We start from the raw sequence: 22,900 nt of genomic DNA, 5'->3' as shown, positions 1-22,900 counted from the left end.
AACTGCTAAATTGTTGGTCTAAAGTATATAAAAGTATACATATTTAGAATGGCAAAGACTTGATAAGTTCATCTGTGAGGTCAAATTTGGGCCAAAATCCCAAAATGTGGTTTTTTGGCCCACTTCTTTTTCGTGCAACGTAACAAAAACATTCTTGGGCCAAAATTTTTTTATTATTAATTTTTAAAAACTAGATAAAAATATCTAGGACCTGTTTTTCATTTTTTTGAATTTCGACCAACTTCGAGAAATTTGCACCAAAAATGGTCAAAAAATGCTGAATTTTCAAAAAAATCATAAAAAAGCCAGAAATTGGTCAAAATTCAAAAAAATAAAAAAACGGCTCCTAGATATTTTGATCTAGTTTTTAAAAATTAATTTAAAAAAACAGTATTTTTGGGATTTTGGGCCAAATATGGCATTTTGGCCCAAATTTGACCTCACAGATGAACTTATCAAGTCTTTGCCATTCTAAATATGTATACTTTTATATACTTTACACCAACAATATGTACTAGGTTTACCCCATCTGAATATAGAAGTGTATTTGCTTTGCAACTGAATGAATCAAATCTCTATGTGGAAGTGTTACTAATTAATATGTTTTCTTTTCCCCCCACATATAGAACACATCATTTAGTAAGGAGATCAAGCATGCAAGATTTTACTATATGGATAAATTTGTTCTTCTCTCCTGTGGTGGCTCCTTGTATATGTACAAATATCATCTAGATTCATCTGTCAATGATCTCAAAAGGTAAAACTGTTATGTGACATCAAGGCTTGTTTTAGCAACGTTTGCACAGTGTTTTTTGTGGGACATGAAAGCAAATCAGATATATCAAATTCAATTCTGAATACGAGGAATGTCCTTATATCAAATAACTGGCTGCTGAATTGGTGTAGCCACTACACTCGGGTTCGGAGAAAAAAACGGCAGTCCCTTGCTCAGATTGACACAAGCGTCCTGTTAATGAGCGACATATGCAGAGCTTTGTTTGCGCCGACCAATGTTTTAACGCATAATCGACCAATCAGATTATCGCGTCTGTTGTTATGATTGTCAGATGATTGAATCAGCCAATCAGAACCCTACTTTCATGTTTACTCTGTGCATGCTCTCCAAATTTAAACAACTGCCGTTCTTCTCTGGCAGAAACAGTAGTGTGTCCTTCGTTAATGGCCCATTGTGCCACCATTCACAAAGGACATACAAATGGCTTGAACAGATTTGTGTGAAACACAAGAACACTGATGCAGCAGCCAGGACGTCTCAAAACTACCAACTTGTGACTTTACGCTCATTTCATGGTAGCAAAAGAAATCAGAAAATAAGTTGAGCAAATGTGCAAGAAGGATGATAATTTGTTTTTATTTTAAAGAAGGTTTATCCATCTGGCCTCATATGGCCTTCCAGTCCCTCCCTCAGTAATAGACTTGTTTTTATGTAAAACACTTTGATATTGTTTGATGCTCTTGTATTTATGTTATTTATATGTGGAAATACATTTAAGGGGGTACTACACCCCTGTGGTAAATTTGTGACTATTTTTGCATTTTTCTCAAAAATAATAACACACTGGTAACAAAAGTTATGTATATTATTGGGGCAAGGAATCCAATTACTACACTGAAATTTCAGTGACTCAAGACAAGCGGTTCAGTATATATGATAGGAAACGAGGTACATATAAGCGGTACCTTATTTCTTATCATAAATAACAAACCGCTTGTCTTGGGTCACTGAAATTCCAGTGTAGTAATTGGATTCCTTGCCCTATATATACTGTAACTTTTGTTACCACTGTTTTTTAGTTTTTGAGAAAAATGCAAAAATAGACACAAATTTATCGAGGGGTGTAGTACCCCCTTAAATTGAACTGCATCCCAGGTAACAGAAATGTAATATAACAATTTAATCTGCAAGGCATGTTTATGAGACCAATGAAACTCTTTCCTATCTATTAGAATAAATCAATCAATCAATCAAAAAATATAAAAAATAAACAACAAGAAACTTGTGCTACCCCAGAGTCTAGATTCTGGGAAATACCCCAGGGTTTCTTTTTATGAGCTTAAAACTTAACTAGGTGAACTAAATACAGGTGTAATAAATTGATTTGGGTTTCCTATGTGCATTGAGATGTAGGATCTGGGCTGTGAAAACTAAAACAATATTTAAGGGAATTGACTAACAAACCCTTTAAAATCATACAGAGTGTTCTAAAAATATGATCAAAAAATTAAGTGTCTATTTTCTGAAAATACCCTGGGGTTTCTTTTTATGAGCTTGAAAGTTAAATAGGCTATTGTGAACTGAATACAGACACAGGTGTAACAAATTCACTTTGGCCTTTAACAAAATAGGACCAATTTTGTTATTTGTTGCTGGTGTTTGTCAAATACAATTAAAGAATTAAAGTTTAGAGGAAGAAACTGAAATGAAATACAAATGGAGAAGCTCATTGCCTGACTGACAGCCAAATTTGAGTGTTTCTTGGCAAGAATGCTGCAGACTTGCATAAATATTAGACTTGTGTCGCCTGTCTTATAATGGTAATGTAAACCTGCCAGACAAAATTCACAGTTGAATTCTTTTGAAACAAGGAATAACTTGGTATTGCACAATGGGTTATTTATATGAAGATAAAGAATATATAGTAAGCGATTAAAGGCCATTAGTTGAAGACATATTCACCATGCATGGATAGAAACTGAATTGCCACAAAATAGCAAAGTTCTGTATCTAATATGTTGCTAATCGCCATCATTGAGTTACATGCAATGCAGACTCATCGCATGGCGGGCCCTACTGAGCAATTATAAATCTTTACTTCAAAAAATCACATTTACTCAAATGTTGATGCCAATTTATCGATGGAAATTCACATCATTTTTTTCAGGCCTGTGTTTTTCCATACCTGTGAAATCACTGATATTTCTTAAAAGGTTAATATTCTTTTCATAATTTTCTCAGATTGGTACTGATTTTAAAACATAATATGTACAGCCTACCCCTAACATCAGCACCATGATGTGATCAGTGGGCGGTGTCTTTGTCAATCCTACAACCTGTTGCAGTGCAGGCTTTGAAAAGAATTTAAATTTTTTTATTTTTGGAAATCCACCTTTTCCTGATTGTTGAGTTATTTGATTTTTGCTATTTCACATGTCATTACTGTCATATTTCATACATTGTAGATATCACAGTTACTTTGATAAAGGCGGTCCTAATCTAATTTTTCTCAGCCATTACCTCCCTTCATGAATGAGTCCTCTTTTTATTCGCCTTATTATGATATAATCAAATGTCTTCCAAGAGGCAGCTGCAACTAATAGTCCATATACCTGCCTCAAGTCAGTAATGTAAAATCGGATTTTGAGATTTTCTCGAAAACTGTTATGCTAGTTATTCCTTGCATCATTTCCTTTCTGAAAATGTATACTTTTATACACTTCTCATCATTACGTTTAGCGATACAAAAAAAACCAATATCTACATTACTGACTTGAGGAAGATATACAGACTATAGAAACTTTTATATTGTGTAATTTCAATGTCAGTCTTCCTCAGGTATGTTCAGATGTTATATGATGTAGGAAATCAATTGGTGTTGTTTTACACAATCCTGTAGCAGGATACAAAAGAGGAAATTAACAATGTTCTGCTCCATTTCTTGCCCGCACGACATTATATTGCTTAAATTAGCAACTGAGGTGAAACATAGAATGTTTAAGGAAAGCTCCATTAACTGCTGTTGGTTAAAGGGGAAGGTTACCTGCGTGTTTATCACCGATGTACTTTTAGCTCTATGCAGCACCATCCATATTTGAATGAAATTTAATGAAGAATGTTACAAGGTTGTAAACATTGTTTTAGCTCAGTCATACTTATTGGCCCCAAACTATGTTGTGTATAATAGGGCTTATGTTATGGATAGATTCATGCTGTGATGGATATCATGGTAGCAAAAATAATGTCTGAAAGTCACAGGAAACAAACTCAAAATGTAACCCAAATCACTAAAAGGTCTCATAGACCCCTGTAGTTACAAAAGTGGAGCTTCAAAAGTTGCAGAATTCAATCTGGGATTTGGTAACTTTGGTGAATGTCTCTGCAGAAAAAGTGTCATTAATCCAGTTCACTACCTAAACACAAGAGGCAATAATTATGTTTAGGTCAATTGTATACTGTCCAAAACAGAATAAACTTATGCTTTATTGTTTATTGTTTTTCTTTCTTCCTATTCATTTGTGCAGGTACTTGACTAACTCCAGGTACAAATTGGTGAAAAACCTCCAACTCACAAAAGCCCAACAAATCTCAACATTTTCAGCAGTCAATGGGTTCTATTCCTGTATCCTTTTGAATTAAGTACAATCATGATGTGATAGTGGTTTGAGTCTTTGATATAATTCAATAGCCACATTGATATTGCTGTAATAAGGTAATTAACCAAAGTGTATCCAGTACAGACATGGTGGGTTGCCACAAAGTTCCTGTTTTAGCACTGTCTGGTAAAACCATTAACCATTTTTAATGTTTTTTGACTTTGGCATACTTTGCAAAGACAAACTTTGCTCAATAGAAATTGGAACATGTGTTAATTCAAATTTGTGACCTTTTTGAACTGTTAACCTTTTTTTTCACATCTTTGAAAAGTTAGTTAAAAAATAAACCATTTTGGTAACTGTGTAAGTATATACATTTATATGATATAAAAATCAGTTTTTTGGACAATGACTTGTTTGTTTGTCATTCATGGTAGGCAAAATACTACGTCCAGATTATTTTGCCATTCACCTGGTAAACTTTAATTGTGAAGTGTGTGTACCTTTGCATTGTGCGAGTAGCAATAGCATGCATTAAACGTTCAAGTAAACGTTCATGATCCAGGTTTGTGGTGCAAATTATAATTTGATATCAGACTTTTTTGCTGATAAATGCTGTTAGTACACTATTTTGGTCTCCATGAGTGACAAACCAATATGGCAGATTTACTATATGGCTTTTTATGTGGCAATTCTGAGTTGGTTCTCTTTGTGTCTAATCTTTTTGGATTTATATCTTATATAAAACTGTTAGAATTGAAACTAAATATCAATCAAACAGGCCTCATGTCACATTTAAGTAAATACAAAATGTCAAATGCATAAATATAATATGGCTGCGTATATGGAAACAATCATTTCATAGATCTTCATCTTCATCTTCATTAGGTTACGCATCAACAGAACATTTTGGTTCCATGACGCCGTGGGGTGCAGATGAGCAAAAACGAGATGTGAGCTCTTGCTAAAGATTATTGTTACGAGTTATCCTTAACAGGTGCAAATTAGATATTGTTCTTTGTGCTGGATCTGATAAATCCTTGGAAGTATTTGACATGAATGTTGGGAAGAGTGTGAGGCTTACTCCAGATGCACACAGTCGACCTGTACATGCCATCTGCCAGAATGAAGTAAGTATCATATGATAGGATATAATCAGAGAATTTATTGACATAAACATGGGATCTTAAAATATTGTATCATGCTATCTATAGTTTGAGTACCAAAAAGCAGAAATGAAAGATTTTAAGTTATTTTCAGTTGTGCTTTCATTGAAGAAAACTTGGAAATTGTTCCGAAGTAAGATGTTATAGGAAATATGGGTTAATCATTGTGCATATTTTGGGAGGCGTGGGGCATTTTAGGTGGAGTCTTTGTGATGCACAAGCATCCTGAAGGAAGGGGCTAGGTTGGGGACATTGCAACCCTGTCACTTTTGACATACAAAAAGTGGAGACTGTTTAAAGATCATGCTTCATATGATACTTCTCATTGACAGCTTCTGGACATATTTTTAGGAAGACAAATTGTGATGAAATGGCTGTTTATACATAATGTATCTTAGTAGAATCTATCAGGATTTCTTAATATTTCTCTCATTTTATCTGTTCATGAGTAAGACAAACAAGTGGTCAGAATGTTGTTGTTGTTTTTTTCCAAATATTTTTAATGAATCCTAAGGGCTGCTTTAGAGTTAGGAGTACAACATCTGAAATTTTTACTTTCCCACAACTATTATGAAGTTTGAAGAAGATATTAAATTTGCCAATAACTAAGTTACCATGCAGTAGGCCTATACGTTATGGTGGATTTCAGGATGTGGATGTGGATGTCAGCAAAATGCAGTAAAGTTGAAGGGGAGGTTATCAATAAGAAATAGGAAAATCTATACTTTTTAATACTCTACTGGGTGCATTACACTTTTTCATGAATGGAAATCGGTTTACAGGGTGTGTCACAAATGACTTTATTGCGGTGTTGTGGGAAATGAATGAAATTAAGATAGGAGATGTTATTTGAAAAGTATATGTAATTTAAGAACATAGTGGTGAGGTTTCAAAATTTTAAATGAATGTGAATCTGTTTTGCATTCAAACTTTTTGACTCTTAATTAAAAGTGTTGGTGTGAAATCTGTTATGCATTGAAACATTTTACTCTTTCATGCTGGAACACTCAAAACATTCATTTATGACAATATTGCTCTAATATTTGACTTACATGGTTAGGATACTGTGTCACTTAAAATAAAACAAACAGTTCTTTGTACATGACGTGCATGCTTCAAGCATGCAGTGGTAATAGTCGATTATTATATAATAGGAAGCTTTTAGCTACAGCACAAATTTTTAATACCGCACAGTAATATCATGCAAGATTTGTTGATACTGAATGTGCAACTTGTAGAGTGTTACGCGGTAAACCCATGCACGCACAGGGAACAAATCAGGCGTAATTAATTGAGTTAGACAGTTTGTTGTTATGTACCGCCAGCAAATATGAAAATGATTACACTAAATGACTGGTTTCCAAATGGCACCAACATGTTCATTTTAGTACTTTGGTGCTCAAAAAGCATCAAAAAAGCTTCATAACAATAATATTGGATGGCTTATTTTTGTGTGATACGAGAATTTTTGTGTGATACAAGAATATACCGAGGGTAGATGAGCGGCAGTCTACTGTTGACTTCATGACGGACCAGCGGGAACTCGGCACACCATCACAAACTGTTGGCCCTGATTATTGTCGCCTGTCTACCTTCAAACCTCTTGTAATATCTACTTATAATGTCCGTACTGTAAATCAACAAGGGAAAATGCATCAGCTATTCATGGGCTGTGCTGATGCAGGTATTGACATTGCGAATTCAAGAACATCGTCTCATTACACCAAGCCCAACCGATGAACTTTGGTCAGATGATAGGAACTGGGTTTTATCATTCAGTTCTGCTACCAAGCAAAGGCACGGAGGAGTTGGTCTGGTCATGTCCAAGCACATTCACAGATGTCTTAGAGTGTTGAAGCTGTTTCCGAGAGGATACTATTTGTAACATTCCATGGCAACCCTCAGCTCAGCATCACTGTTGTATATGCACCCACTGAGTGCGCAACATCTTCTGACAAGGAGGAATTCTATTCATCTCTATCTGACCACCTGGATGGTATGAAAAGACACAACATCCATCTCATCCTCGGCGATTTTAATGCCAGAATAGGAACAGACAGTCATCTTTCCCATCCTTGGGTCATTGGTCCACATTGCTACCATGATTCAACAAATGACAATGGTGAGCGTCTGGTCAACACCTGCCAGGAGTACAATCTCAGACCGGCCCAGATGAGATTCCCGCAACCCAGGAACCGTCTCTGGACTTGGACCCATCCAGCTGGATCAACCCATGCACAGTTAGATCACATACTAATAAACAGCAAGTGGGTAAATTCTCTCCGCAACTGTCGAGCATACAACTCAGTAGAAGTGGACTCTGATCATCGTACAGAGCATCCGTCTAGCTACCAGTCTGCGAACTAGCAAAGGAAAACCTTGCAAGAGACCAAAATTCAACTGGAAGAAGTTGCAAGATCCTGATACAAAGGAGGAATTTCAGCTGGAGCTATCAAACAGATTCCAGGTCTTGAGCTTGGATGACACCACACCCATCTCTGACAGGTATGAGACCTTCGAAACAGCGGTCCATGAAGTTGCCGAGAAAGTTATTGGAAAGCAAGAGCCATGCGGACTACCAAGTTGGGTATCAGATGCTACCATCAGACTTAAACTTGAAAGGGATGAGGCCAAAAAGCAGTACTCCATTTCAAAGTCTCGTCAATCTAGAGAAAGATGGAGGAACTTGAACACCAGCCTTAACAACTCCTATAAATCTGATGAGCTTGCTACCCTCAATAAGCAGATGGAAGACCTGAAGCTGGCCGACGAGATAGGGAATTATACCACCACCTGGAAAATTATACACTCACTTTCTGGGAAGAACTCAAGGAAAGGTGTGAGAGTCAAAAAGAGAGATGGATCAGCTCCAACCAGTGACCATGAACTGCTTGAGGAATGGAAGGAATATTTTAGCTCACTCCTTAACAACGACAGTGGCACAGCAGCTTCAGAACTTCCTGCACCAGCTGTTGAAGATCTTCCTATTATCACTGAGCCCCCAACTCGTGAAGAAGTAGTCAAAGCAATAGCAGCCATGAAGACCAACAAGGCAGCAGGATTGGACTGTGCTATAACTGCAGAAGCACTTCAGGGAGGAGGGGATAGCATGATTGATATGATTCTCGAATTCTGTATGGAAGTATTCTCAATGCTGACACCACCACATCAATGGGTTACGAATGTAATCATTCCTCTACCAAAGAAAGGTGACCTCTCTCTCATGACAAACTACCGTGGTATTTCGCTTATGTCGATTGGGACAATAGTGTACAACAAGATCCTTCTGAACAGGATCCGACCCCACATTGATCCTTTACTGAGAAGCAACCAGGCTGGCTTTAGATCTGGTCGCAGCTGTGCTCAGCAAATACACATTTTGAGGAGGATCATGGAAGGCTTCAAGGAGTACCAACTTCCCTTAACAGTCACTTTTGTGGACTTCAAAAAAGCCTTCGACTCCATCAACAGGTCCGTCATGTTTTCAGTGCTGCGGCATTATGGAATACCAAAGGTTGTGGTCAATGCCATCCAGGTGCTCTAAAGACTCCAATAGTGCCGTTATGGTAGATGGCAGTATCTCAGAGCCTTTTCAAGTAACAACTGGAGTGCTTCAGGGTGATGTGTTGGCACCATTCCTGTTTATTATCCTGGTAGACTACCTTCTGATGAAATCAACTTCTGGAATTGACGCTGGAATTGTTACCTACCCACGTCGGTCAAGCAGGTATCCTGCCAAGATGCTGAATGACCTGGATTTTGCTGATGATATTGCCCTGCTGGAATCTTCCATAGACCGGGCCCAGTCACACCTTACTAGGACTGCAACTGCAGCAGCAGATCTAGGCCTTGTAATCAGCGCACCTAAGACAGAATATATGACTGCAAACGGTAACGCCCAACCAGCACTTGAAGTCTATGGTAGTACCATCAACCATGTCACAGACTTCAGGTATTTGGGGTCCAAGATGGGCTCTAGTGTTGGAGACCTAAAAAGAAGAAAAGCACTAGCCTGGGCAGCTTTCTGGAAACTGGAACGCCTTTGGAGAAGCCCGTCCCTGCCAATCGAAACAAAAATCAAGCTGTTTCAGACAACGTGTGTTACTGTCTTTCTGTACGGGTGCAAGTCATGGGTAATTACCAAGGACATGGAAAACAAGATCAATGCATTTGCAACATCTTGCTACAGAGTCATGTTAAACATCAAGCGTGTGGATCGGATTCCAAACGAAACCATCTACAACCTGACCAACACCACTCCACTGGTTGCCAGAGTCAAGATTCATCAACTCAAATTTCTCAGCTATATATTGCGTCTTGAAGATGGCGAGGCTGTGAAAGAATATGCGCTTTATATTCCACCACACGGGAAGAGGAAACCGGGCCGGCCGCGCACACTGTACTTACAGTATATCCAGCACCTCCTGGGAGATACTGAAGGGATGCTGCAGCCAAACAAAATTGTTTCGCTTGCCCAAGATCGCATTAGTTGGAGAAAGCTTGTAGTCGCCTGCTCCGCAGCTGACTGATGATGATGATCATGAAAATACAGAACTTTTAGCTTGGTCAGTATTTTCATGACTCTGGGGTATATTCTCATATGCCACTCCGAGGCAGTAAAAATGTAAATAATGGGTAAGGCAGAGCCGAACCTATTATGGTTAGGTTTTTCTTTCTTCCCAATATCTGGAGATTTGCATGGGGTACAGTAACATTACTATAGGTAAGGGGGAAGCAGGGCCAAATGTTCTCAACCTGATTCGATTTTCAACACAAAATATGCTAATTACGTAGCAGATTTGCATATTTACTTCTTCTTCTTTATTCCGTTCAATTTACCAATACAAGTTTTATTTGCTGTATTTTTATTTTAGTATTCAATTTGCAGGTGGCTCTGAATGAATCTTATTTAATTGGTGTTTACTTGACCTTTGTGTTTTTCAATTATAGGGGTCTACATATGTAAGTCACCCTGCCTCTGCATATGACTTATTCTTGACATCTGCAGTTACTGATGGTGTCAAACTGTGGGATCTTAGAACAAACAGGTAGGTTGTGTATTGATGTAGACACAACAACAATGACAGTAATTGGGCGTAGTTGTGAATATGTCATACCTTAGTTTCTGGTTCACGCTTGGTTTGCACACCTGTTAGCAAAAAACAAAAATTACGACTGGTATTGTGTGCCCAGCTATGAATTTAATTGAATATCAATCTAAAAATATACAAATTAGGAACATATTTTATTTATGATACTTTATTGAATTAAGTTTTTGAATAACAGTGATACCATTTGAAGCATTTTGGGCTCTTTTAAACTTGTAATGCTGACATGTTTCATAGAATAATCCTTAAAAATATTTTTTAATGCGTTTAATATGACTATAATTTTTCAGATGCGTAAGAAGATTTGAAGGCCATATGAACAGAGCGCATCCATGTGGCCTAGCATTCAGTCCATGTGCTAAATATTTTGCTACTGGAGCTGAAGACAGATCTGTAAGTACTTGCCAAATCTGGCACTCTCTCAGATGAAAACCAAATATTTGCAGCAGAGTTAAGGCAGATGTACCTTGTGTTTGACTTAGTTGTTCAGGCCACAGTGACAGTACATTACTCCAGATAAACAAAATTTCAAGTTTGAAAAACATATACATTTTTTTGAAAATGCATGTTTCTAATTTTTGTATTTTTTTTTTTGTTTTGAGAAAAGTTGTTTCAGCAAAGACTGAAATATATTTTGGCCTTAGGCTATGATAAAAACTCTGTTCTACTCTACAGGCCTGATTGATCCAGAATTTCAACAACTCCTCCTATACCTTTGTACAGGAGCCAACCGTTGTTAATCCGTGATGAATCCACACTTTTACTGTAGCGTATACGCCGACGCGAGCGAGACTACGCATTACGGCTGAGCGCGTAAAATTCGCCATGTCTGGAACTTTTGGGCGTGCAATGCGTGTGCATGCTTGTAAGTTGAATCTGAGAGCTGTTGAATTCAGTATTTTTCAGGTAGCGGCTAAACATTGCCGTTTTATTCTGTAGGCCCTAGTCTTATTGCTGATATCAGCAGAGAAATCATCGAAGTTTTTGTAAAGATGAGTGGCAATGATTAAGTGATATTCCTCGTGAAATAATCGCGAATTATACGATCTTTAGCTTCTTTTCGTTGTTTAAAGGGATTCAATCATGTTTCACCGTTGTTCATCACCGTTTAACAACTTTCGGCGTCTGCGTGGTTTACTTAAACCGGGCAGCTTGCGAAGTAAACCACGCAGACGACGCGGCCGCATCGTTGTTAAACAGTGATGAACAACGGTGTAACATGATTGAATCCCTAATTTCATTTGGGGATTCATTTTGTTAGCCGTATGAAATTAAAAACATCCATTTTTTGGTCAAAGTGGATTGATTTTGACTGAAACTTTTGAAAACAATTCTGAAAACGTGCAAAATATTTGCCGATTTTTTCCCCATATTTTTCGAGTCAGGGATACCTGATTTCCTACTTTTTGTTACTCCAAATTTCCACACTTTTATTTATTTTCAGCCCAAATTTGCGCACCTTTTCAGGCTTTTCATGCAAGTCACTTCAGGCCACTGGCATCCCTGTCAAGATTCATCAAAGTAAACATAAGTATGTTGAAAAGGATAGGGTTAAGTCTGTAATTAATTTTGTCAGCTTTTGCTGGTGGTGTATTGGTCTGAAAGTAGGTCTGAAGTAACCCTAACAAATGGGGGTCTTGATTGGTCAAACTTAGCAATAAGTATCTGTGCATGAAGTCATTGAAAACGTGCATGAACACACAATGTCAAAACTTAGTTAGGATGTGGAAATAAATCATTGCAAAATTTTCTCATTTATTTTTTTTTCAATAAAATCAGCTATTTTGAATGTAGATGGATATGTTGCTACCACTTTCAAGTGTATTTTTATTTCTAAAAACCGAGATTATTAGTATCAGAAGAAAGCTCATATTTCTAATTACCCCAGTAAAATTTTAATGTCCGAGATATATTTCATTTAAATGGTGTGAACAAAAATGTGGTGAATTGTATTATCCTATTGGACATTATTACACATAGTTTTACACAAGTAATCAAACTTAAAAATTTGGAAACATTGTTTTAATGATAGGCCTCATAGAAAACAGAATATGAAAAGATTGGAGAACTGAGGCTCCTTTCAAGTACTTTTTTCATGACATTAAAAAAAAACGTTGATAATATAAAACAAAAGGTAAGTCTACTTCATATATGTCCATTAGCAGCCCCTCATTTTGTATACCCAATATTGGAGTGATTTTGTGCTATGCATCTTCAAACATATAACACAAGTGTTTGATCTGATGATAAGGTAGCTCATCAAAAAACCACCAAGTGGCAAGGTGCTCTGGTTGAAAATCCTGTTGAGCTGCTCAAGAGAGGGCAGTCTACATGACACTGTTAGGCAAGCATGTTGGTTGCATATGTTCCATACCACTTAGTTCGTATTTGTTTCAACATATGATTTCATGAGAATCAAATGAAGAGTTGTGCTGTGCTAAAACAAGCAAACAAACAAACAAACAAACAAACAAACTGAAATTAGGTATTTAAAAGTTGTGCTGTAATTATGATGAACAGTCATCATTTCTGGGAGTTATTTAGATCAAATACAAGCTAATACAACAACCATTTCGGAGGAAGCATCGGTAAAATCACTAGAATAATAAGAACCATTATGAACCAGGTGGAGCGGAAGAAGTTTTTATGGTGATAGGGGTATATAACCAAGGATTCATCCTGTTGATTAAGAGATTTTACTTTAAAAAAAGAGACCAAGTGGTCAGAAGGTCATGAAAATATCAATTAATATATCAATTAATATATCAAAAATGGTAGCGTAATTTACTATGCTTAAAATATAACTTTTGTAAGATAAAAGCATAATATTTTCCCCCAAATTTTTGTCAAAAATGATCTCTCTGTGAAGATTCTTAAACGCAAATTACTATAGAATGTGGTGTTCCAGTTCACATCCATAACCCCTATGAAACACATGACCTAAATCTCCCACACAGAGGGTGTATATTTCAAATGGAATCACCTATTCAGGTAATCCCAACTGGAATCACACTAAGATTAAGATCATGTCTTCCATAGGGGTTATGGATTTTAACTTGAATAGCCCCTTGAATGTATGAAAATGTGTGTCCAATTGGTGATTGAAATCAATTTCAATATAGGACCCAGTTGCAAAAAGCAAATATATAGCATTTGACATTTTGATGTTGATTTAGAAGTGGTGCCTGGGAGTGAATTAAGTAAAACCAGAAGTTTTGGGATAAAAATGTTGCTCAAGGAATAGAAGTGACTTCCTTTTTCCTGGCTATATTTTATTAGCCTGTTACCTGTTCCTGTGGCCAGGAGCATATTAGATTTCATGTAAAAGTGTAATGATTTATTTATGTAATGTCTGCTGTATCACTACTTTTTTCGGTGAGCCGACTAGAATCTATAAGAATCAATGATATGTAACATGTAAATGAACAAGTAAAGTGTAATGAATGAAATAAGGGCTTGTATGATGCTGTATAAACCAATATTTTTACATAAAGATATTTTTGTGATTTTAATCAAAAGGAACATTTGGGCTATTCTAGTTTAAGTTCATACACCCCCCTGTGGAAGACATTGCCCTAATCGTTCACACAGGGAGTGGAAATTTCAAATAAGGTTACTTCCATTTGAAATCTACACCCCCCCCCTGCCTGTGTCTTCCATAGGGGGTGTATAGATTTCAACTGAAATAAGCCTATTTAATGACTTATGACCATTCACCGCACAAATGGGCCGTAATGTCGGCAAAACAAGTTCTGAAATATGCTCCATTGAATATTGTGAAAAAAAATAGACAAAAAAGAATTGCCCAACACATTTCTTGATTATTTACTCCTTTTCAATCAATCAAGCATTAAGGACATGTAATATATCATGCTTATATCATTGTAAAGCTTATTTTTTAGGAGAATTTGTTTATTCAATATCTCAAAAAGTGAGAACGCCGACATTACAGCCCATTTGTGGTGGACGGTTATGTTGGTTAATTGCGCTGTTTCTCATTCCTGCCCTATAGAGTTTAATTATAATTTGCCCCTTCCTGCCGTTGATGGCATCTTGGCTTGGCAAACTCCAATCAGGCCAGAATTAGCGAACCGGAAAACTGAAAACGAGGCAAAAGTTTTTAATTACATTTTCACAGGATTCAAAGTTAATTAGCTAGTTTATTGCTAATATTAATCTGCATAATTAATTTGGAATAAGTTCTTGATAAATTAAAAAATGAGCTCTAATTAATTATGCAGATTGAAATAAGCAAAATGCTACTTACATTTTGTACATACAATACAAATTACTTTGTAATGGGGATGAAGTTTTGTGTGGTAAATCAAACAAGATGGGATTTAAAATGTCAAGAAAGTATTATTAATGTTTAAAACTTTTATAAATACTTTTAAGTCATCTTTTTAAAGGGACAATCAGCCAATCCAGAACATCCTGAAATTCATCAAAATTACAATTTTGACATTTTTGTAACAGACATAAATGTGCTAATAAATTGAAAATGTCAAAGTTGGAACAGTCTACTAATCTGACTTAGAAATAAATACACTTGAAAATGCTATGCAATGATAATCCTTGTGGTTTAACATGTTGAATGGCTGTGCTAGGGAATGAATGTATGGATATCTGGGAGATTAAAGTGTGAAACAGAATATTAAAATGCGATAGGGATAAATGGGTTGTTTGATTTTGTAGAGATCAGTTGAACAAGAGAATTGAAAGAACGCGAAAAGGCAAAAAGATTCCATGATGGCTGGGACCTGATCATACAGATCCTGGCAATACTGAGACCTGTTCCAACAAAATGCGAGGAAAATTGCAAAATTTCATTTCTGAGTTAAGCTTTAAAAAAATGATATGGACATATCAGTGTTGATTTCACACTTGGTGTTCAAAAGTTGACTTTCTCTTAGCTTTTCTTTTGTTTTCTATTGCTTTGTGGCATGTATAATGGCATATATCTTCTTAGCATCTCTGGCAACTTTCTGCTCATTATGTGGGAATAGGTCTCATATAGTCTGTCTATTTTCAAGTTGAGAGTAACGCAATGTTGGATTTTGCAGTGGCAGATTCAAATCGGGCATAACCTAATCTTGCAGGGCATATACACACACTAAGATGGGTGATTTTCGTACTCTGGTGATGCAACCGCATAAACACAAATGTACCACTACCAAAATTCAACATGGTAGCGGTGCTACTCTCAACTTGAGATATACTGTAACATAAAATGTTCTTGTGCATGAACATAATGTGAATTTAAGGATTCACAGAATTTTCATGCTCACCAAATATTCCATTTTCCTCACTCAAAGAATGTTTAAATTTGCGAAAAATTTTGTGCTGCTAAAATTAAGGTTCTTCCCAAATCATGAAAATTTCCTGCTGTGAAATTATTACGCTTTATTAGTGAATGCCAAAGAGAGTAGGGATTAAAGTAAAATATAATTTTAGCATTGTACCTATCAATATTGTGAGAAATTTACCCTAAATTGCCAACATTTTGACAAATTGACCCAAATAGATAAGCATTTCTACAAAACACAGGCTTTTAATGATTCATGGAGACATTTTCTTCATGATATACTTTAACTGACCTATATAAAGCTTGAAATTTGTAGAGTGAAGATGAAGGATACATGTGATTGTAAGAATGAGGGACAATATTGAATATACCATATTTCCAACTGCTGTTATCGTATAACTGATCAATGCGCTTTACAAAGACTATATAAATAAAGAGAAATCACAGATATGTTCCTCAAAATTGGTTCTTCTGACACTTTAACCCCAATCTTTCATTTTCTGTTTCCTTTTAGCATTAATGCTTGGATCAACATAAGCCAGAAATGACTTCTAGAATCTCTTGATTTGATTCAGTCTGTCAAAATATTGATATGTGGGTGAAAAAATGTTTTGAATTGTTGTGGCAAAATGGCCTAATTTGAAGTTGATATATTTCAGGAGAAGTGGCAAACTATTTGCAATTATTATGATGGATTGACACAAGTTTACAGGAAAATGCTGTCATTGTCAGGGAAAAAGTATCTTGTATAGATTGATAATTCTTTCCAATTACCATTTTGATATTTTGCTGAATGCCTATCTTTCTCATGCTTCTTATACAGGCATTATGCATATAGCTTGTATTCTGAACTTGCCACATACCACCACGCTAAAAGAACTCTAATATGATATAATGAGTAGTCACTCTCAACCTGTTGTGGTACTGAATAGGATCAAGTGAGGGGTTGTGTAAGCTGTGTGTAGGCAGCTGTAATTTGAATCTGCCAAATAGAATTCCACAAGGCTATTAGTGGTCAATTTAGTAATAATGCTGTAATATGAACTTTACATGTAGATAGTCAATTATATACCAAGAAATAAGTTATCTTGAAAACATATAGTGAAAATGTATTTTGACAGTGAGGTGTGTTTAAAAATATTTTTCTGTCAATTTTTTGACAAACTAAAACCTTGTTTTATGTAGATAATGTGTACTGTAATTGACATATTATATCCACTTATGAAAAGATTAGCATTATGTCACATAAAACATATTTATAGTAAATATACCTTTAGGCCAAGTTTGGAGCACATCATTTAAGACATTTGATACCAGAGAAGATGGTTATATATACAGGCCTATATACTAGTCTCAGTTCCAACCGGCCTGTGTTCCTTTGTCACTAAGCATATGATGATGAAGGAGTACAAGCCATCTGGGACTGAGACTGAGACTATATATACACAGTATATTCAAGACACAGCTTGTGAATTGTGTTTATAGTGAGGAGTTTCCAGATACTGTGTGACCAGGGATATGAGACACTGCACAGAATTAATTTATACACCACCAACCAAGTACTGTACATCTGCTCCCACTATAAACACACAAACCATGTGTCACCTTGTGTCATCCTTTCACAGACATATGTGTTTGATCTTAGAGGTAGATGTGTGATCATGTGTCACATTGATTTAGCAAACCATGCAAACCATGTGTCACCTTGTTGTCACTCTTTCACAGGCATATATGTTTTTGATCTTAGAGGTGGATGTGTGATCATGTGTCACATTGATTTAGCAAACCATGTGTTACTTTGTTGTCATCCTTTCACAGGCATATGTGTTTGATAGTAGAAGTCGATGTGTGATCATGTGTCACATCGATTTTGCAAACCATGCAAACCATGTGTCACTTTGTTGTCATTCTTTCACAGGCATATATGTTTGATTTAAGAGGTGGATGTGTGATCATGTGTCACATTGATTGAGCAAACCATGCAAACCATATGTCACTTTGTTGTCATCCTTTCACAGGTATATGTGTTTGATAGTAGAGGTGGATGTGTGGCCCGGGATGTGTGGTCATGTGTCACATTGATTTTGCAAACCACATGTCACTTTGTTGTCATAATTTCACAGCCATTATGTGTGTTTGATCTTAGAAGTGGATGCATGGTCATGTGTCACATGTTTGTATGGATTACGATTTTCTTGCAACTTATAAATCAAATAGTCATTGACAAAATGTACTGTAATTGAAATATTTTTTCCACTTTCCACTTACGATAAAAAAGTAGTATTGACTTTTGTCACATTGATTTAACATACCTAGTAAACCATGTGTCACCTTGTTATTATCCTTTCACAGGCATATGTGTTTGATCTTAGAGGTGGCACCTACCTACACAAGCTATCAGGACACACCGATGTAGTCTCGGATGTTGCCTTTCATCCCTTATATCCAGAGGTAAGCTGTAGCCTTGTTAATTCATTAGTGATAATAGGTTTGTACGTGGTGGTCACACAGTCGCATCGCATGTCCATAAAGGTGTAATACTAATAGGTTATAATGTGGCTAGGGGCAGTTATGGCAAGCTGCACAGAATTGTTTTAGCATGATACAGGATATGTTTACTGACAAGGAAAACCTCACCTACCTAATCTTATTCTCATTATTTCTCAGTAAGATATAAGACAGAAGATATATCTATTAACTACAGCTGTATAGGGAGTCAAATATGAAACACTTCCTTAAAATAAAAATAAATCTCTTTCTGTTATTTTTAAAGTGGTTTAAAATTCAGCTTTAGTGTGCCAATATATCTTTATATATATTTCTCAATAACACCTTGAAAAAATGTGTTGCTGTTGTTGCCTACCCCGTTATCCAAAAGAAAATGACACCTTCCAAAACAACACCAAAACGCCAAAATAAACAAACAAAACTAACTAAGAATATTATTCACAAACAAAAAAACTTACACAAAGAACATTTGTTTCAGAATTGCAAATTGCTGTTTTTCCTTTTTGATTGAAAAATACACCCTAATTGTGTAACTTTGGTGAAAAACTGGCAAATTGAAACAAAATAATAATAAAGGTGATTTAAAAATTAAAAACAATGTTGACTGAAGTAATCATTGAACCTAAAAAAATATATAACCACCTTGTTATCAGAGCTTTTAGCCAAGTTGTAAGATCTGACCATTTGATCCATTCTTCGGGTAAGGACCGATGTATATGTGCCAAATATAGTTGTTTGACCCATTTCTCAAAAACAATTCATGTGTGATTATTCGCCGATCGCACGACCATCTTAAAATGAGATTCTTTCCGGAAAGTGTGTGTTGCACGTGCGTAGGCCTGTCAAACCCATGCTTTTCTTGCCGTGTACGCTTTGCAAAAACCTTCTGGCGCATTGCTAGAAAAGCATAAGAAACAAAAATGTACTTTTTGCGTAAGGGTTTGCAAGAGGGACCTCGCTTTGGTAACAAGATGTCAGATCTGTGCAAATGGCGAATACAAGTGCCATGCCACATTATAATAGTTAAGAACCTTGTAGATTTGAGGTGAATGGCTTTAAAAAATTTTTATTTATTTTCATTATAGCTTTATGTAGCAATTATAACTTGTAACAGTATGTTATAACATGCCGATACACTTATGCATTGAGAATGTCAATTTCAAACAAACAAATTTATTCTTTATGAATTATTTACAACAATTATTTTTGGATACTTTCCAATTTTTGTATTAATACTGTGACCTGCTCATTATATTTCTTCCTTGAGGGTCTTTCCGTATGGAGGTGTGTTGATAATTCCCCATATTTCCTGCTGCCATCCTTTCACAGCCACAAAACTTGCCAATTGAAATCCCATAACTCACTATCCCGCAGGTGCATTTGACTGCACTGATTATACACTTATTTCAGCCAGGCTCAATAGTGGTATCAAAACTTATACTGTACCTACAAAAGGTAGGGCCTATGTATAAACTTTGGTATTTTTTGCCACATTAGCATGTACACTACATAAGCATGGAAGTGGGGTCTGATTTGCTGATGATATTAAGTAATGAAACATAGGCACCTCATTCGCTGACCAAGCTGCATTGCATCACATTATTCTGGTCTGACTCCATTCTTGATTTATGATAAACGCCATAAGCAGTTGGCACAAGTTAACAAGTGGAAAATTTCTTGGAAACAAATGGAAAAGAAGGCTTTGAATTATGTCTCATACATGTAGCACCATGATATTAGGAGCACCCATCATATTACCATGTTATTATATAACTTTAGGGAGGGAGGAAAGAGAGGAGTTAAAAATGGTGGCATAACTAGAGTGGTAGCCTGCATGCCCTTCCTATCCCTTTAGTGAAATTGCCATTTATAGAGTATACGATTTCTTAAAGAGAATGCACAGATAGCTTGGCCTTGCATTTGTCAACTGCATCTCTCTTGATTATGAAGGTCTGATTGATTATGAAGGTATGGTTGCAACACTAAGAGAGAGAGAGACAGACAGACAGACAGACAGACAGACAGACAGATAAAGACAGATAGAGAAAAATGTATTAATTAATAAAACAGACACCTCATTCGCAGGCCAAGCTGCGTTGCATTGCATGATACTGGCCTGACCCTGTTCCTTTCATGTGATGAGCTATTGCAGTGAACAGGTGCACAAGCTGGTAAGTGACAAAGTTTCCTGGAAACAAGTGTAAAAACTGAAGGCTGTGAATTATGGCACATAATACCAGGTTAGGAATGACATGAGGGAAGGGAAGGGAGAGTGGGTGAGAAAGCAGTGTCATAACCAGAGTGGGAGCTAGCTACCCCTTCCTATCCTCATCAATGAACATTTATAGAGTATACAGTTTCCTAAACGGATGGCCCAGATAGTACCCCCTTGGCCGTGCATTTATCAACTGCATCTCCTTTGATTATGAAGGTCTGATTAGGACGGTCTGGTTACACCCATGAGAGACAGACAGATAGAGAAAGACAGACAGACCTAGAAAGACAGAAAAACAGGTATTAATTAATAAAACGGACACTTCCTTTTGCTTGATACTGGCCTGACCCTGTTCCTTTTATGTGATGAGCTATTGCAGTGAACAGGTGCACAAGCTGGTAAGTGACAAAGTTTCCTGGAAACAAGTGTAATAAAATTCCTTTAAAAAAGGAATGTGGCGCCCAATGTGAGCTGGACGGGATATGGTGAATTCCATGGTGATTAGATTTGGTATTATAATGATTTTTTTAGGGAAGAGTAGAAGATGATAAAATACGAGAGAAATGCTTCATGGAATGAAGCTTTCGTGTCAATTTGCGATTATGTGGGGTCGGAGTTTTGTTTTGGGAGCCTATTGTAGTGAGGATATTGCTTTGGATATTGAATATTGTTGAATTTAGATTATGCAGGGCCTAGGGTATATGATGGATAACTAGAAGACACAAATAAGTAAGCTTCCCCCTAGTCATCTATACACTCATTCTTGTCACACGCCGAATTTCGACAAAGTCATGTAAAGGTAATTTCGTTTTTCACCCGACCTCCGTCCAGAAACAATCCTGAAATGTTGAAAACTTGGGGTCGGCGCACTCATGCCAGTTTATCCTAAGGTATACTCTGTGTCTTTTGTAGCCAACCATGTGGCTAAGAGAGGCTAGGAAATACTTAAACTAATACAAAACAATCATACCCTCCTTTCATATCAAACAATACCAAGAAATTGACAGGCCTGTTAAATCAAGGGTAAGATCGATCGTTATTCTTCATGAAACGGGCACAGCCCATTTTTATGTTATTAATTCTGCTAAAAATTAATTAATAAATAACAAAATTACGTCATAGAACTCTATTTTAAACAGACAAAATAGCCAGTGGGGTTTCTTTCACTTAACCTTGCTAGAACCCTTCCCAGCAGTTACAATGAATATTATTTTTGCAAATACACTTCTGACCTTCAACACAGTCATGTCTTCCGAATTTATTCCTTTCTCTGCTGACCAGAACTGATTTTCGTTAATTAATGTTTTTTATCAGAGATAGTCACCACAAAGATACTGAGCTTCTAATATCTTTGGTCACAATCAGTTAGCAGTCGATTCAAGCACATAAAGTCATAAACCAATTAGTGATTTCATGATTGGTCAGTGGTTGTGTTGGTCAACTATAATTAATTGGTGTTGGTTTAAGGATTAGGTGCACGCGTGCAATCACTATGGACCACAATGGCCTCATCCAGTGGCATATTATCAATAACCTCAATTAAACAATCATAGTGCAAAATTTGACCTTAAGTTGCAAAGTATGAGTTTTTGTACTCACATTTTCAAAGGTCATTCAATGAATGCACACATGTATTGGGGTTAAAGAACTGTGCCCTGATAGATGAGCATGTTGTAGATTCTTCACACTGTAAACAACTAGTTCATGTGCAAACATGTTCAAAACATACATAATTAGAATGGTCAAATGTCACCGTCTATCGGGTTCTAAGAGGCGGTAAACTGGTTTAAACCATACAAAGGTCACTGGTTATTTGGTGTTTTTATAAGTCCATTAATTTTGTATTTTAAACAAAGAATATACACACATCATTTTATCCCGTGCATATCAGAAAACAATAATAAAATAAAATCCTAGCATATTGTGGTTTTATTTCTGAGCTGGGCATAATTTTAGCAAAACAATTAAGGAGTAAATCTAGCAAGAGTGAAATTAGAAGCTTTTCACAAAGTACATGCCTATATGTGGCCCCTCCGTAGAGGGCGCCACAAAAACTGAAGGCTGTGAATTATGGCACATAATACCAGGTTAGGAATGACATGAGGGAAGGGAAGGGAGGGTGGGTGGGAAAGCAGTGTCATAACCAGAGTGGAAGCTACCCCTTCCTATCCTCACCAAAGAACTTGTTGTTTATAGAGTATATGTATACAGTTTCCCATAGAGAGGGCCCAGATAGTATTCCTTGGCCTTGCCTTTGTCCCTCAAT

General features: G+C 36.5%; 1 protein-coding gene across 1 annotated transcript in view; it reads left to right on the top strand.

Moving 5' to 3' along the window:
- The window catches only part of LOC140152989 (WD repeat-containing protein 27-like), a 73,553-nt gene that overhangs the window by 26,505 nt on the left and 24,148 nt on the right, over nt 1–22,900 (top strand). Inside the window, exons 17-22 of the mRNA XM_072175559.1 lie at nt 627–757; nt 4,261–4,358; nt 5,341–5,462; nt 10,449–10,546; nt 10,897–10,999; nt 18,264–18,362. Coding sequence (XP_072031660.1) covers nt 627–757; nt 4,261–4,358; nt 5,341–5,462; nt 10,449–10,546; nt 10,897–10,999; nt 18,264–18,362 — 651 coding nt within the window. The remainder of the gene's footprint in view (nt 1–626; nt 758–4,260; nt 4,359–5,340; nt 5,463–10,448; nt 10,547–10,896; nt 11,000–18,263; nt 18,363–22,900) is intronic.

This window comes from Amphiura filiformis, chromosome 5 (assembly GCF_039555335.1).
Source record: "Amphiura filiformis chromosome 5, Afil_fr2py, whole genome shotgun sequence".
In the NCBI taxonomy this organism is placed as follows: Eukaryota; Metazoa; Echinodermata; class Ophiuroidea; order Amphilepidida; family Amphiuridae; genus Amphiura; species Amphiura filiformis.
The sequence above is the reverse complement of the archived record's forward strand: the minus strand, read 5'-3'. Positions and strand labels throughout refer to the sequence as shown.